The sequence below is a fragment of the Lycium barbarum genome, chromosome 8 (assembly GCF_019175385.1).
Source record: "Lycium barbarum isolate Lr01 chromosome 8, ASM1917538v2, whole genome shotgun sequence".
NCBI classification, from domain to species: Eukaryota; Viridiplantae; Streptophyta; class Magnoliopsida; order Solanales; family Solanaceae; genus Lycium; species Lycium barbarum.
In genome coordinates, this window is record NC_083344.1 from 121,818,357 (window position 1) to 121,833,407 (window position 15,051).

The window sequence follows — 15,051 nt, forward strand, 5'->3', positions numbered from 1 at the left end:
TAGATCTAATTTAATCAATAAAACAGTGGATGTAACAAGTACTCAACACTATGATTGACTTTGATTGAAATATTGAATTGCTTCAATTCACCTAAGCATTATATAAGATTGAGTAACAATTAGCCGCTTTGATTTAATTCTATCAATTTTAAAAGAAAAAAGTATATGTAATTATCAATACTATGGTTGACTTTAACTGAAACATTGAATTATCTCAAGTAGTTAAGTATTAAATGGAAAAAAGTAAGAATGAGCCACTTTAGATTTAATTCAATCAATTTTTTATAAAAAAAAGTAGATGTAACAAGTAGGCAACACTACAGTTGATTTTAATTGAAACAATGAATTATATCAATTTAGCTGAGTATTAGATAGAATTGAGTAGCAATTAGTAAGTTTATATCTAATTCAATCAACAAAACAATGGAAGTAACAAGTAGTCAACATTACAATTAACTTTAATTGAAATATTGAATTGCTTCAATTTAGCTAAGTATTATATAGGATTGAATAACAATTAGCAACTTTTGATTTAATTCAATCATTTTTTCAAAAGTAGATGTAGCAAGTAGTCAATACTATGGTTGACTTTAATTGAAACATAGAATTATCTCAATTAGTTAAGTATTAAATAGAATTGAGTAGCAATTAGTAAGTTTAGATCTAATTCAATCAATTTAAACAAAAATAAAGGATTGTAATGAGTAGTCGACACTATGGTCGACTTTCATTGAAACGTTGAATTCCTTCAATTTAGCTAAGTATTATATAGGATTGAGTAACAATTTGCAACTTCTGATTTATTTCAATCATTTAAAAAAAAAAAGTAGATGTAACAAATAGTCAATACTATGGTTGACTTTAATTGAAACATTGAATTATCTCAATTAGATAAGTATAAAATAGAATTGAGTAACAATGACCAAGTTTAGATCTAATTCAATCAATTTAAACAAAAAATGTAGATGTAACAAGTAGTCAACACTATGGTTGATTTTAATTGAAATATTGAATTGCTTCAATTTAGCTAAGCATTATATGGGATTGAGTAACAATTAGCAACTCTTGATTTAATTCAATCAATTTTTTTTAATAAAAAAGAAGACACATCAAGTAGTCAATATATGGTTGACTTGAATTGAAAAATTGAACGATCTTAATTAGTCAAGTATTAAACAAAATTGAGTAACAATTGACAAGTTTTGATTTAATTTAATCAATCTAAACAAAAATAATGAATATAACTAGTAGTCAACACTATGATTAACTTTAATTAAAACATAAAAATTATCTCAATTTAACTAAGTATTAGATAGAATTGAGTAGCAATTAGTAAGTTTAAATCTAATTCAATCAATAAATAGTGAATGTAACACGTAGTCAACATTATAGTTGACTTTAATTGAAACATTGAACTGCTTCAATTTAGCTAAGTATGTGATTGAGTAACAATTAGCAACTTTTGATTTAATTCAATCAACTAAAAAAAAGTAGATGTAACAAGTAGTCAATACTATCGTTGACTTTAATTGAAATATGAATTGTCTTAGTTAGTTAATTATTAAATAGAATTGAGTGATAATTAGGAAGTTCATATCTAATTCATTCAATTTAAACAAAAATAGTGGATATAACGAGTAGTTAACACTATGATAATGATTGGTTTTGATTGAAATATTTAATTAGCTCAGTTTAGGAAAGTATTAGATATGATTGAGTAACAATTAACAATTTTTTATTTAAGTCAATTATTTTTTAAAAATATGGATGTAACAAGTAGTCAATACTATGGTTGATTTTAATTGCAATATTAAATTATCTCAATTTAGTTAAGTAGATATGATTGAATAACAATTAGCATTTTTTTTTTTTAAAATAGACGATGTAACAAGTAGTGTCTCTTCGTAGACATTTGATAAAATTGAAACGATACGAAGAGACGTAACAAGTAGTCAACACTATGGTTGACTTTGATTGAAGTTGAATTATCTCAATTTATGACTTTGATTGAAGTTGAATTATCTCAATTTAGCTAAGCATCAACCATTATTAAGTAAAAGTTTTCCCAAGTGTTGATTCAATTCAATCATGTTTTTTATTAAATAAGTAGATATAACAAGTAGTCAACACTATGATTGGCTTTAATTGAAATGTTGAATTATCTTAGTTTTTCTAAGAGTTAGATAAATTTGTGTACCAATTAGCAAGTTTTGATTTACTTCCATCATTTTTTTTTTAAAAAGATGTAACAAGCAGTCAACACTATGGTTGACTCTAATTGAAATATTAAATTATCTCAAATTAGCTAAGTATTAGATATGATTGACTAATAATTATCGGCTTTTAATTTAATTCAATCAACTTTTAAAAAAAATGATGGATGTAACAAGTAGTTGATATTGTGATTGACTTTAATTAAAACATTGAATTATCTCAATTTGTTAAGCATTAGATATGATTAGATCGAATAAATATTTTGTAAGTACTGATTTAATTCAATCAATTTAAGAAAATACAAAAATAGTGAATGTAACAATTAGTCAACACCGAGTTGACTTTACAGGAAATATTGAATTATCTCAATTTAGCTAAGTATTAGATAGAATTGAATAACAATTAGCACATTTCGATTTACTTCAATCATTTTTTTTAAATAGCGAGTTTAACAAGTAGTCACACTGACGTTCAGAATGAAAACTGTGAGCACCTATTCTTTACCTGCTCATTTTCAAAATTGGTTTGGAACACTCTACTCAGGTGGCAAGGTACTTCAAGCCAAGCCATGAATTGGCAGCAAGAACAACAGTGGGCAGAAAGCCAGAAACTCATGCTCGAGGAAGGAATGTGAATGCTGAGGTTTACATGATGACACTGGCTGGAAGCATATATTATATATGGCAAGAGAGGAATAATAGAGTCTTCCAAAGAAAATGAAGAGCTGTCACAACATTGATTCGCCAAATTGTTCCGGAGGTACACTGTCGAGGATCAAAGCAAACAATGTTAGCTAGAAAACTAGAAGAGCTAGACTATTACCCTATTGTGTAGCAAGGAATATTAGAATAATACTGGTTGTTTGGTTGTGGTGACTAGTTGGTTCGTAAGGCTGGGGCTTGTTGTCCAGTCCTACGTTTCTTTTACTCTGAGCTTGTAATTCCCACTCGGTAAATAAAAATCTTTAGTTACCAAAAAAAAAAAAGTAGTCACGCTATTGTTGACTTTGAATTAAAGATTTATTCTAGCAAGAATTTAGATAAGTATTATATAAAATTGAGGAACAATTAGAAAGTTTTGATTTAATTCAATCAATTTTTAAAAAAATGACAAAAACTGGATGAAACAAGCAATCAACACTATGATTGACTGTAATTGAAATGTTGAATTACTCCAATTTAGCTAAATATTATATAGGATTGAGTAAATATTTTACTAAGTTTTGATTCAATTCAATAATTTTTTAAACAAAATAAATGCAATTTCGTCAAAAAATTAGACAATTTTTGTATGTAATTTAGGACTTGTTTTCTATTGTTTAAAAGATATTTATAGGGTACATTAATTTGTAGTTTGTATTGATAGACCATATATATAGGTTGACCAAACAACTAAATTAGATGTATGTATAAATTATATAAAAATATTAGAGGGAAAAAAAATTGAAGTGAATCTTTATCCAAGATAAATTTATAGGTTCTAGGTGTTGGAAGAATTAAAAGGTTAAGCATGCTATGTGTAATAATTGCATTATCTTGGAGGAAAACATTTTGCAGGGAAATACTACCTATTGGAGCCAAATCTTCATTAAGGGTAATTAGGACTTTTTAATAGGGTTGTGCCAAGTTGTGTCATTTTTTATTATGCCAAATAGCCGCACCCGTTCGTTTATTCTTACCTACGTTCAAACTACATAACCATTAAATCAAAATTTAAGAAGCTAACCATATTAACTTAAGAGCCCGTTTGGATTGGCTTACAGCTTAAAGCTGTTTGCAGCTTATAAGCTGAAAAAAATAAGTTGGGGTAGTCCAACTTATTTTTTTTGGCTTATAAGCTGTTTTCAGCTTATAAGCTGCTTTAGATAAACTAAGTCAAATGGGTCCAATTATTTTTTTGAGCTTATTTTAAGCATAAAATGACTTTAAGCTGGCCAGCCAAACACTCAAAAAAGCTGAAAACAACTTATAAGCTAACTTATAAGCCAATCCAAACGGGCTCTAAGAATCATAAAAGAAAGGCTATTTATGCGCACTTTACCTTTATGGCTCCAATGCCATGATTTTCACACAATATGCATTTTATTACAGAGCTAGTAAAAATATCTATTACTCCCTCCATCACAACTTTATAAATTTTTAAATTTAGTCACAGTCGAAGGTATTCCAAAAAGATACGTATTAAATTTCCTTTTAAACTACAAACTAAAAGAAAATCGGTAAAAACTTTCACACAATCGATATTTATACGAAATCAATGGATGAATGCTATGTGGTCACAATATACGATTATTATGTAACCATGGTTAATTAATATATACATGTTCACTCCAATCATTTACCCAGAGGCGTATCTAGCCTACAAGGTAGGGGCAGGGGCGGACCTATGTGCTTTTTCGTGGTGCTCCAGCACCCGTTAAATCCAACGTAGATTAGGTATAGTTATATAAGAAATATATGAAATTTGGGTATAAAGGTTAAAAAAACACCCTGGAAATGAATAAGACAACTGAGTGCTTTGATTTCCAAGTGGAACTTAAAGGCTTGGGTGGAAGGGGACCCGTGTTCGAACCTGTTGGTCAATATTTCATTTTTGGTAATAACAATATTAAATATAGTTATCTTTTAGTTGCACCCACGACCCTTAAATTCTGGATCCGCCACTGGGTAGGGGTTTAAATGAACCCCAAACTTTCGACGCGAAGTCTAAATTTATGTGTAAAAAATTATTAAAATTGCAATAAATTGTAGATATGAACCCCTAACTTTATAAATATAATGAGTTCAATGCTAAAAATCTTAAAATTGAACCCATAAAATTTAAATCTTGGATCCGCCTCTGCATTTACCTATAATAAGTTAATCGAAACGTTGGAACGTTTAGCTATAAGATGTTATAAATGGATGGTGAAACTCACTCCTAACGTGTAAACAAAGTACTTTCTCCGTCTCAATTTAAGTGTCTTACTTTTCTTTTTGGTATGTTAAAAAAAAAAGTGTTTCTTTCTATATTTATTAAGTTAATATTCAAATATCCGCAAGTTTAAAACCACAAGATTCAAAATAAATTTTACTACATTATACACATATTTAATTTAAGACCACAAGACTCAAAACACTCTTTTTATTCCTTAAATTTCGTGTTCAGTCAAATTAAGTCATGTAAATTGGAATGGGAGTATTTTCTTTTTCAAATACACAAATATAAAATTTGAATTCTTGAATATTGGAGTTCCTACCACAAGTGAGCAAAGGATCTCAACTATTGAAATCTATAGTTAGGTCAAAACCGATATTTTCGTTAGGGTTAGTAGCCGTCTTTACTTGCTATGTATACGGCCACGTCATTTTCATAACGAGGCACAACCAGCGCTTATTTCCCGCCTTTTTCTGAGTGGACACAAATATCCCGCCTTTTATTCACTCATTTACGCTAATATTCTTTTTTGTAAAATTTATTCGTTTGAAAAATTGTGTAACTATATTATTTGTGATTATTTTCAGGATAACATTAGATCTTTGTGTCTAATATTTGCTCTCATATTGCTTAACCTTATAAATAAATACTTCATCTGTTTCAATTTATGTGATGCGCTTTTCTTTTTAATTTTCAATTTATGTGATACGCTTTTCTTTTTAATTATCAATTTATGTGATACGTTTTTCTTTTTAATATGTTAAAAAAGATGATATGTTTTTATATTTAAATAAGAATTTAACTCAAAACTTACCCTTTTACCCTTAATGAAATGATTCGCGATCACACAAATATCTATGACTTGTTTCCGACCGAAAGTTTCAAAAGTTTTCCTTTATTTTTAAACTATGTGTCTAGTAAAATTATATCATATAGATTGAGACGGAGGAAGTATTATACTGAATAAAAATCTCAGTTTGATCAAAAGAAACTTTTAGATCATGGTCTAAAGGTTCGTGAACTGCAAGAAAATAAAAGGAAAGCCATTTACTAAACAATAGTTTCATTACCACGGGCAAATATTCATCTTATTATATATGTGCACTGTCACCATCAAAATTTACCACATTCTTTATTCTTTTTGAAATAAATAGAACACACAGGGTATTGTTTTTGTTATTTTCCACTACCACTAATATATTTGATAAGTTAAAAAATATTTTTAAATGATGTATTCAATCAAATATCATCAAATAAAATGAAACGGAGGCTGGACCATAATTAAATAGTAGCACTTCTCGTTAGTATAATGTTGGGAAAATTTAGATGGAGCCAACAGGCGCTTATAAAATGAGCTTTATTCTTGATTTTCTGCCGTTTTGAACTTGTCCAGAAATGAACTAGCCCCAAAATAGCGTACAACAACAGTAAACTATGTGACCTAATTGATGAAGAAAAACGTTTGTCGTTGAGAGTCAAAAATAGATGCCATTTAAGACAATTCCTTAAGATGCCATTAGATTACAAAACAAATATTCCGTGCTGTATTATCAACTATATACTATATGTTGTTTCCTCAAAACAAAGTGGGACGGCCTGTGTTGGCCAACAACTTTTCCATCATTCCTATGATCTGATTTAAAGTGAAAAGGACAGAGATCAAAGAATAGAAAATAACTTTCCATGTTCCTTTGCCGTAGTCTAAAGCCTCATATATTACTTTAGAGCCCGTTTAAAAAATACGTAGCATTAAGTATCAAGTGTTAAAAATTATATTTAGGTATTGGTGTTGATTTTAATAAGTGGTTATGTGTTTGAATAGATTGAAGTGTTGAATTTGATAATAAACATTATTGTATTTATAAAAGTTAAGCATTTTTTGTTAAAATGATTTGAAATATCAATGTTAAGGTAATTTTATTGTAAAACGATAAGTTAAGAATGACCAACTTTGACTTATAAGCATTTTTGGTATTTATTAAAAGATAAAACAAAAATATTTATAATTTACTTTGATCAACTTATGAACTTCGTCAAGCATCCTCTTTGTCACCCGAATGACCAATTCATTTCCAAGTCACCCGAATCAAACAAACTTCTAATACGTAAAATAGGACCAACTGTTTGATAGTGAGTTTTCGTTATCACGAGGAGATTCATATTCAATATTCTTTTGGCGCCGAAAGAAAGAGTTTTGATCCTTTGCCTCTGAAATTACAACCCTACATGTCATTTTCATACAAAAGTAGAACACTCTTATCTAAATCAAATCTCTCTCTACAATTTGCAATGGGGACTTGAATTCAACGTTCATAGATTCTTCACGGGTTTCCCTCCAATATTCCAACTGTCATGGCCCACCGTTTGCTCATTTGCGGGCTTTTTTTTCCATTCAACTGTCTGCCCAGCCCAATCCTTCCATTTAAAGAAAATAGAGAAAATTTTCATAAATATTACAACGTAATTACGAAACGTAGATATAATTGCAATGTTAGGTGGGTATCAACTTAATCAGCAAAAAAGCTGTATTAGGCGGCGGGTATCAGCTGTATCAGCACATACTGTATCAACTAAAATCACATGAAAGAGTTGTATTAACGCATACAGTTACACACGCGTATTGTGTATTTTTTATAAAACCCAAAATGTAACTATGTTTTGTACTTAAAACTATAGCTATGTATCATAAATACAATCTAAATGTTTGTCGTGTAATCTTTTAACTATCATTTCCCCAAAACTTTTGGCATTCTTGGTTGGGTTTGTGACTTGTGAGAAATGCAATAGGTGGGGTAGCGTTTGGTGTGAATTAAAATCCTCTATGGGATAATTTTATTCCATACCTACTTCTACTTGTAAGTAATTTTGTTTTTGGGTACATACTTGTTATTCTTCTGTGATGAAAGAAATTTCCATTAAGTTATTACGGATTGCTTTAGTCATTTAGGCAAATAACATATAATTTATATTACGACTATTTTAGTTTCTGGTTTAGTCCACAGTCCGCACTATACCAAATGTATAGATTTTGAAACCTGAAGTAATAATTTTAAGTGAAAAGGGTCAAAAATAAAATATTCTCCATTATAAATTTGGGTCAAAAATACTCGTCCCGTCATTAAAATATCCCTGTCTTAACGGAAATCTCCAAAACAACCCAACTTCATTTTTAAATCCGACCCAACTAAATAAATAACCCATATGAGTTACCCCCTCCTGTACCTAGTGGCTCCCGATGTAGGACTCGCGAACAAGTTGGTCGCATATAGGTTTTTTATGTAGTTGAGCTGAGTTTAAATGGAACGGGTTTAAAAATGAAATTGAGTTATTTTGTGGGATTTGGGGATTTTCGTTAAGACACATATTTGAAAACTTTAATGACAGGAGGGGTATTTTTTACCCAAATTTGTAACGGAGGATATTTTTAGCCCTTTTTTCCAAAGTGGAGGGGCATTTTTGACCCTTTTCCCTAATTTTAATTTTGTATTTTTTTTTTCTTTTGGTAATTGAACTAATTTTGTATGGTGTTCTTTTAATTTGAACTGAATATCCCGGATAACTTGAGTCATCTCAAAGGAAAAATATGACCATTCTCTTCTTAGGTATCTTTTGTTTAGTCACAATAAACTTGGAACAACTCTGTCGTTTGATGCTTCTTAACAGAAGTTTGCACTTTGACTTAGTCAACTTATGAAATTTGGACTTGTTAGTCGAAGTTGAATCACATCCAAATAAAGGTCCCTAACTTAAAATTTAGACAACCAAAGTCCTTATCTTAAGTCCCCATTAGTCAGGTTTCCCCATGTGGACCTTAAAAGAGCCTTAGAAATTTGACTAATAGGCTATATTTGCAGAAATAGCCAAGAATGAGAAAATTCTCTATTTTTAATTTTATTCGTTTATTAGCAAAATGTGTACACAAGCTACGCTGAGGTACTACTGGTTTGTCTGTGCTTTAATTAAAGACAGAGAGCGCATGGGAATTCTCTGTTTCAATTGTTTTATTGTGGCGAAACACTCTGCTGCTATTTTCTTGCTTTTTCTGTCCACATTGCTTCTTATAGTTGTTTGGCATGGTTTTGGATAAGACACAAACCTGCTGCACATTTCACACCTTAGCTAAGACAAGCAGTATAACCTCACACTTATGCTAAAGATAAGGATTTTTTTCCTCGTTTCCACTTATATGCAAGTTCAAATTAAATATCAATTCAATATTATAATTTTGTATTTACGGACATGATCTCTTATTACATAGGATAAGATATGCTATGCGTAATAGTATTTAAAGTTTATTGTTTTGTCTCTCTAAATTGGTTCTGAGATCTCGAGTTAGGGTTCTGACAATGAATAAACACCTGGTAAGAAGCGTGTTCCCTTTTAATAAAATCTACTCCAATGGTGAAACAAGGTGTTCATACAAAGAGATTCAAAATAAATATTAGAGTGTCACACCTAGTATTCTACCTTGTAAGCTAAGACAATTTTTGAACCACTTTATCACAACACTAGAATAATATTTTATGTCAAGGAGATTCAATAGTTCATAATAAAAATATTATTTTTTACTTTATTTACGGATTATAATTTTCAGGCGAAGAAGATTTAGTTGAACTAACCTCGGCTCTCTTAGCTCTGCGCCATTACCCTATTCTGTGCAAATCTGATTAATCGTGTCGATGAATCTGAGAAATATCGAATGGTAAATCAAGACCAATAAGGGTTGTGGTGGAGTGGTAAGTATACTCATCCGTCCTTAACCAGAGGTTTCGAGTTCGAGTCCCTTGATACAGAGGATCCTTTGTTATGGAGTGCTTTAATCCTAATGTGAGACTTTCCGGCGCGAATCTGAATTTAATCGGACCCCAATGCTGATCCCGGACACTGGATGGGAAATCAGCAACAAAAACAATAATAAATCAAGAATAGGTTGATCTGAGGCTTAATGTAGTGGATCCTCTGATTAAGTAATATTGTAATAGTAATGGACATAGAAGAACAGCAGACCCTAATGGAATGACTAAGCAGACAGACAAAAAGGGATTATGTCCATGTTAAACGCAAGGATTAGAGTGACAAAGGTCACTAACATGATTATTATATTTGGGGTATTTGGTGGAAAGCAAAGAAAAGAAATGAAGGGAAAATAAAACCTATGGGCCAAAATTTTGACCAAAAGCATATATGCATGTTCAAGATTTATGATCCCAAGCCCTGATGGTGGGGAATACTGAGTGGAATCCAGTTTTCAGGTGCACTCTGACAGACTGACACTAAATACTTTTCTTTCTTGTTCCTTTATGTTTTCTAATTTCTACAAAGAAGGAAGAAATTTATTAGCAGCAGAAGAGTTTTGTTTTGAAAAATTGTACATTTGGTCGTTTTAAAAAATAATTACAACTGATAACCATATATACAATAGTTATAATTATATATTAAGCATATTATATGTATATATACATTAATATACAAACATATACATTTATCAACTATTATTCTGGCAGACGATTAAATTTTATGAAGATCCCCTTCTTTCTAATTATCTTTAGGGGTCTATTAGTGTTCCTAAGCTTTGCTTGCATCTTACCACCACCTCACTTTTTACTTTTCTCCATCTCTTTTTCCCTTTTTTTTTCGCCTTCGGTCCCATAATAAGTGTCATCTTAGCAAAAAACATCCATATTAAAATATCAATAATGCAATGTGAAGTTTACAAAATTATCCTACAAAATAAAAATAAATTACTTTTCCTCTTGATTAGAGCATGCACAAGTAGTGAACCTTTTGACATTGGGAATTCAACAATACCAAGTTATTATGTAGCTTTTTCAATGATCACTTAGATGTTACTTTAACTTTTCTTTTTATCTAAGAGTAAAATTGAAAAAAATTAGTTAATTTATGTCTTGATTTTTTAAGATAACACTTATTATGAGATTTTTTTTTTTTTTGCTAAGTTAACATTTATTATGAAACGGAGGGCGTATGAAAGGAGTAAAGTAAGTCAACATGCTTAGCTTCCACTTATTACAATTGATTAAACTGTCTTGCTTAATTATTGTGTGAATTCGTGACAACTTATCTACTGTAGGGCCAAGTCAAAAGATATTTGATGTATCATTGAGAATACTTTCCCGGTTTTTCTCCAAGTTGAGAGTTTATAGATTATAGGATCTCTATTTGAATGTCCCACACAAAACCGACTTTTTGTGTAGAAATAAATAAACATTGGTTGTCCATAAATAGCCCCACACAGGACGTATTATCATGGATTCTTAAATTAAATAAATAACGATGTCCCTTTTTTCGCTTTTTTGCTGTAGTTTATTTTCTGTTCTAAACATGCCTGTCTGTCATGGACACATGCATATGATCTGATTTGCTTTGTCTCTCTTTTCGTTTCAGTCTAATTTTTTTCATTTCGTTCTGCGGCTTCGCAGTTCGCACCAATCAGTAGATATTGCCTTGTTAAAAAATCAGCGAAATAGAAAGGAAAAAAAGAAGCAAATATTCAAGTCTAGTCATTTTGAACCTCCATCCTAGAAGAGCTAACTAATCAATATTTGGACTAAAGACGAAGATCCATTAGTATTACTTCAATTCTTAGTGATATATCATCATCATTTTGCCCTAAACGGACCAGTTAGTATGCTATTGCTATGCCGGTTGCTATATATCGATTCTTGATCCCACCTATATATATGATTCTTGTATATTATGACTATTGCTCATTGTTCAATTAGGTAGATGCCTTTGGAGTTTTGACCCCATATAGACATAGGTGAATATTATGGATACCACTGGGGTAGGTCAGATAATTAAGATAGATTTCGAATCCAATTTTGAAGTCACGCATATGCTTGTTTCTTAGTTTAATCTTCCACCACATGATCACTAGTGAGATTTCTCTCTTAGCTGTTTCCAGATAATACAGCAATCTGCTTAATTAGTCCAGCAAAGATGAAAAGGAGTATATGATTTGCAGGGACCATTGAGTCACATACCTAACTAATGCTATATATTTTGGGGCAACATTTCAATTTCTAATTTTGAAAGAGAAGAGGATAACCATCAAATCGACTTAGAGGCAGAGGTCGAATTTGCATGTTCGACTTTAATAACTTTGATCCAAATTTTATATTTATTTTAAAAATTTATTTAATATGTACAAATTATAAATTGAGAAATCAAAACTCGAAAGGGCCCTCATCATCAACATCCATGAGTATCATTCAAAATCTGGTTATGGTGTCAGAGGTCGATATACCGTTTCCGCATAGACCAAAGGCGAACACTCATCGTTTACGACATGGATTACCAGGGTATCTAATTCTGTTCGTTCCTCATTGTTTATCTCGTAATCATTTGATTCCGCCCCCAAAGCGAGCTTCTACTCCTCCTCCATTAGGATAGAATCCTCCTTGATCCTTTTTACATAACACTCACGGCCGCCCAAGAGGACTGGCTATCGATCTTTGATCTCTTTAGTTCAGCTGAATCTAGTAACTCGCGTCATGGCACATCAGTTTTTAGCTAGTCACTAGTCAGGTAATCAAAGGCAACCTTACTGGGAGTTGGGAGATACAGTTGTTTAAAGAAAATCATCGAAAACGCTCCAATAATATCTTCAATTGGTAAAAAGCCATGGCAGATGCATTCGTTACATACTTAAAATCTTGGGTAGCATAATTATAAGATTGTTAAGTAGGATGGTAAGGTACACCTTTCTTACTAGTTAGCAATCTAGCATCTCTAATTTTCCCTCGTACATCTCTTTACTTTGCAGTTGAAATAACCCAAGAACCTCCTTATAATTCTTCCGGATCCTTATCCAACTTATGCAAATTGCTTATAGATAAGATCTCCAACAGCAATACGTATATTACAATCATATAAAAAGTCTCTTTAAAAAAAATACATCACCTAACTTAAGAGCACTTTATTTTTCTTTGACAAGCCTTATTCCATGAAACCTAGCTAGATATATTTCTCTAAATAACATTTTTACTGCCTCAAAAAAGATCTTAAAATGAAATATAGGAAATTGGATTTAAATGTTCATTTGGGAGCAGTTGCAGTAGACGCAGCTTCAGCTCGAGCCTTGAAATAACCGAGCAACATTTCTCTGTTAGGCATATTTTCCTTAACATGGCTGCAATAATCATCTCTCCACGCGCATAAATGTGGAAATTTTTCACTTGTCACCAGAACAATCCCAGTGGCTTCTTCAATAATTCCTATCCAAAATCCGATAAAATTGGCTGCTATGTCAACAAATCCAATTTTGTCTCCACCAAAAAACTTCTTGTCCTTGAGTTCATTATTGAGAACTTTAAAGACTTCATAAGCTTCCTCTTTATCTTTTTCTTCTCCTTTGCTCCACAAAGCTTTCCATGCTGCTGGCAAGCACTGAGAAAATGTAGAAAATTTTAAGCTTTGAAAAGTTTGAGCTAGTGTGTGCTTGACTGAAATCATTTTTAGTCAAGAAAATTTGAGTATTAAACTATTAAAGATTAGTAATAATACTTATAATTGCGTTTGAGTTTAACAAAAAGTCATTAATAAATTCTGTAACCGAAAAGCCAATCAACTTTGTCTAAGTATCGAGCAAAGTATTGTAAGTTTTTGGTCACAAAAATTATAGTTTAGCAACTCTTGTAACGCTCAAATAAACTTAGTGACTTTTTCTTTACAAAAGTAGTTTAATTAATTCTATGAACGAAGTAAAAATTGAATGATCATCCTAATGACTTTAATTTCTTAGTGCCAAACACAACATGAGATATTTACACAAATAGATAATCGAATTCATCGATTATTTTTCTTAGCTGGTATACATAGATTATACATTAATTATATACAATTATACATATATTATACATCTGCAGGCTATTTTTAAGTAAATTCTTCAATATGTCTATAATATAAAATAGGCTATTGCTATTTACATAATAGAGCGAGGAAGAATTGAGCTTACCTTTTCATCGAGGAACTTAGACCAGAAACGTGCAATTGCTCTCTCATAAGGGTCTTTAGGCAATATACAAGGCCCTTCAAAGGCCTCATCAATATACTCAATAATAACAAGTGACTCAACAATGGGTTTGCCATTATGAAACAACACTGGGATTTTCTTATGAATAGGATTAGATTCAAGAAGCAAAGGGCTCTTGTTTTGTAAATCTTCTTCTATAAACTCATATTCTACTCCCTTAATCTTCAAAGCCCATTCAATTCTACGACTAAAAGGGCTCCCACTAACACCAAGCAATTTCACTCCTGACATATTCTTACAATGAACTTCTAACTCTCACAACTTGTATTGTGTTGAAGATCTTGTTATGTTGGTATATTGGATTTTTAGGTGTTCCTTTATAGCTAGAAAAATCACAAGAAATTTCTTAGGTGCCAATCGAATAAATTTCTTGTTCGACACTTTGATGATAACTGATGAAATGTATTCATTTGCGGCAACGACTTAATCCAAAGTCGTGGAAGCTTCTATTCATTATCAAACCATTGCTGACTACTTTTGACGAATCTAGAAAATTCTAGAAACACACGACTTGTTCATTGATGTTGTACACTTTTTTTGTTGGGTAAAAGTTATTGCACACTTAACACTCAGTCCATGTGATATTTTCATTTTTTGGTCCGTCCGAATAGATTTTTTTTTAATATATTTTAAAATAATTTAATTTTAAATTCATGTCAAGTTAAAATTTATTAGTTAAATTTATATTGAAATAAATTTTCTAGTTCGTAGTCTAATTAAATTTTGTAGTACTATAAATAGTATCAGGACTGCTCTATCACTTATTTTCTTGTAGTGAGACTTAAGAGCTTATGAGTTATTGAGTAAAATATCCTATCTCTAATAAATTTTTTTTATATAATCATTGTTGAATCTTTCTCTAGTGG

At 30.9% G+C, this 15,051-nt stretch overlaps 1 protein-coding gene across 1 annotated transcript; it reads right to left on the reverse strand.

The window, feature by feature from the left end:
• Nucleotides 1–12,916: 12,916 nt before the first annotated feature.
• Nucleotides 12,917–14,575, reverse strand: LOC132607027 (probable glutathione S-transferase). Its single transcript, XM_060320812.1, has 2 exons — nucleotides 14,108–14,575; nucleotides 12,917–13,539 (listed from the first exon to the last, which is right to left on the reverse strand). Exons 1-2 carry the CDS (start codon nucleotides 14,414–14,416, stop codon nucleotides 13,189–13,191), a joined length of 660 nt encoding a protein of 219 aa, XP_060176795.1. The 5' UTR covers nucleotides 14,417–14,575; the 3' UTR covers nucleotides 12,917–13,188.
• Nucleotides 14,576–15,051: the final 476 nt, after the last annotated feature.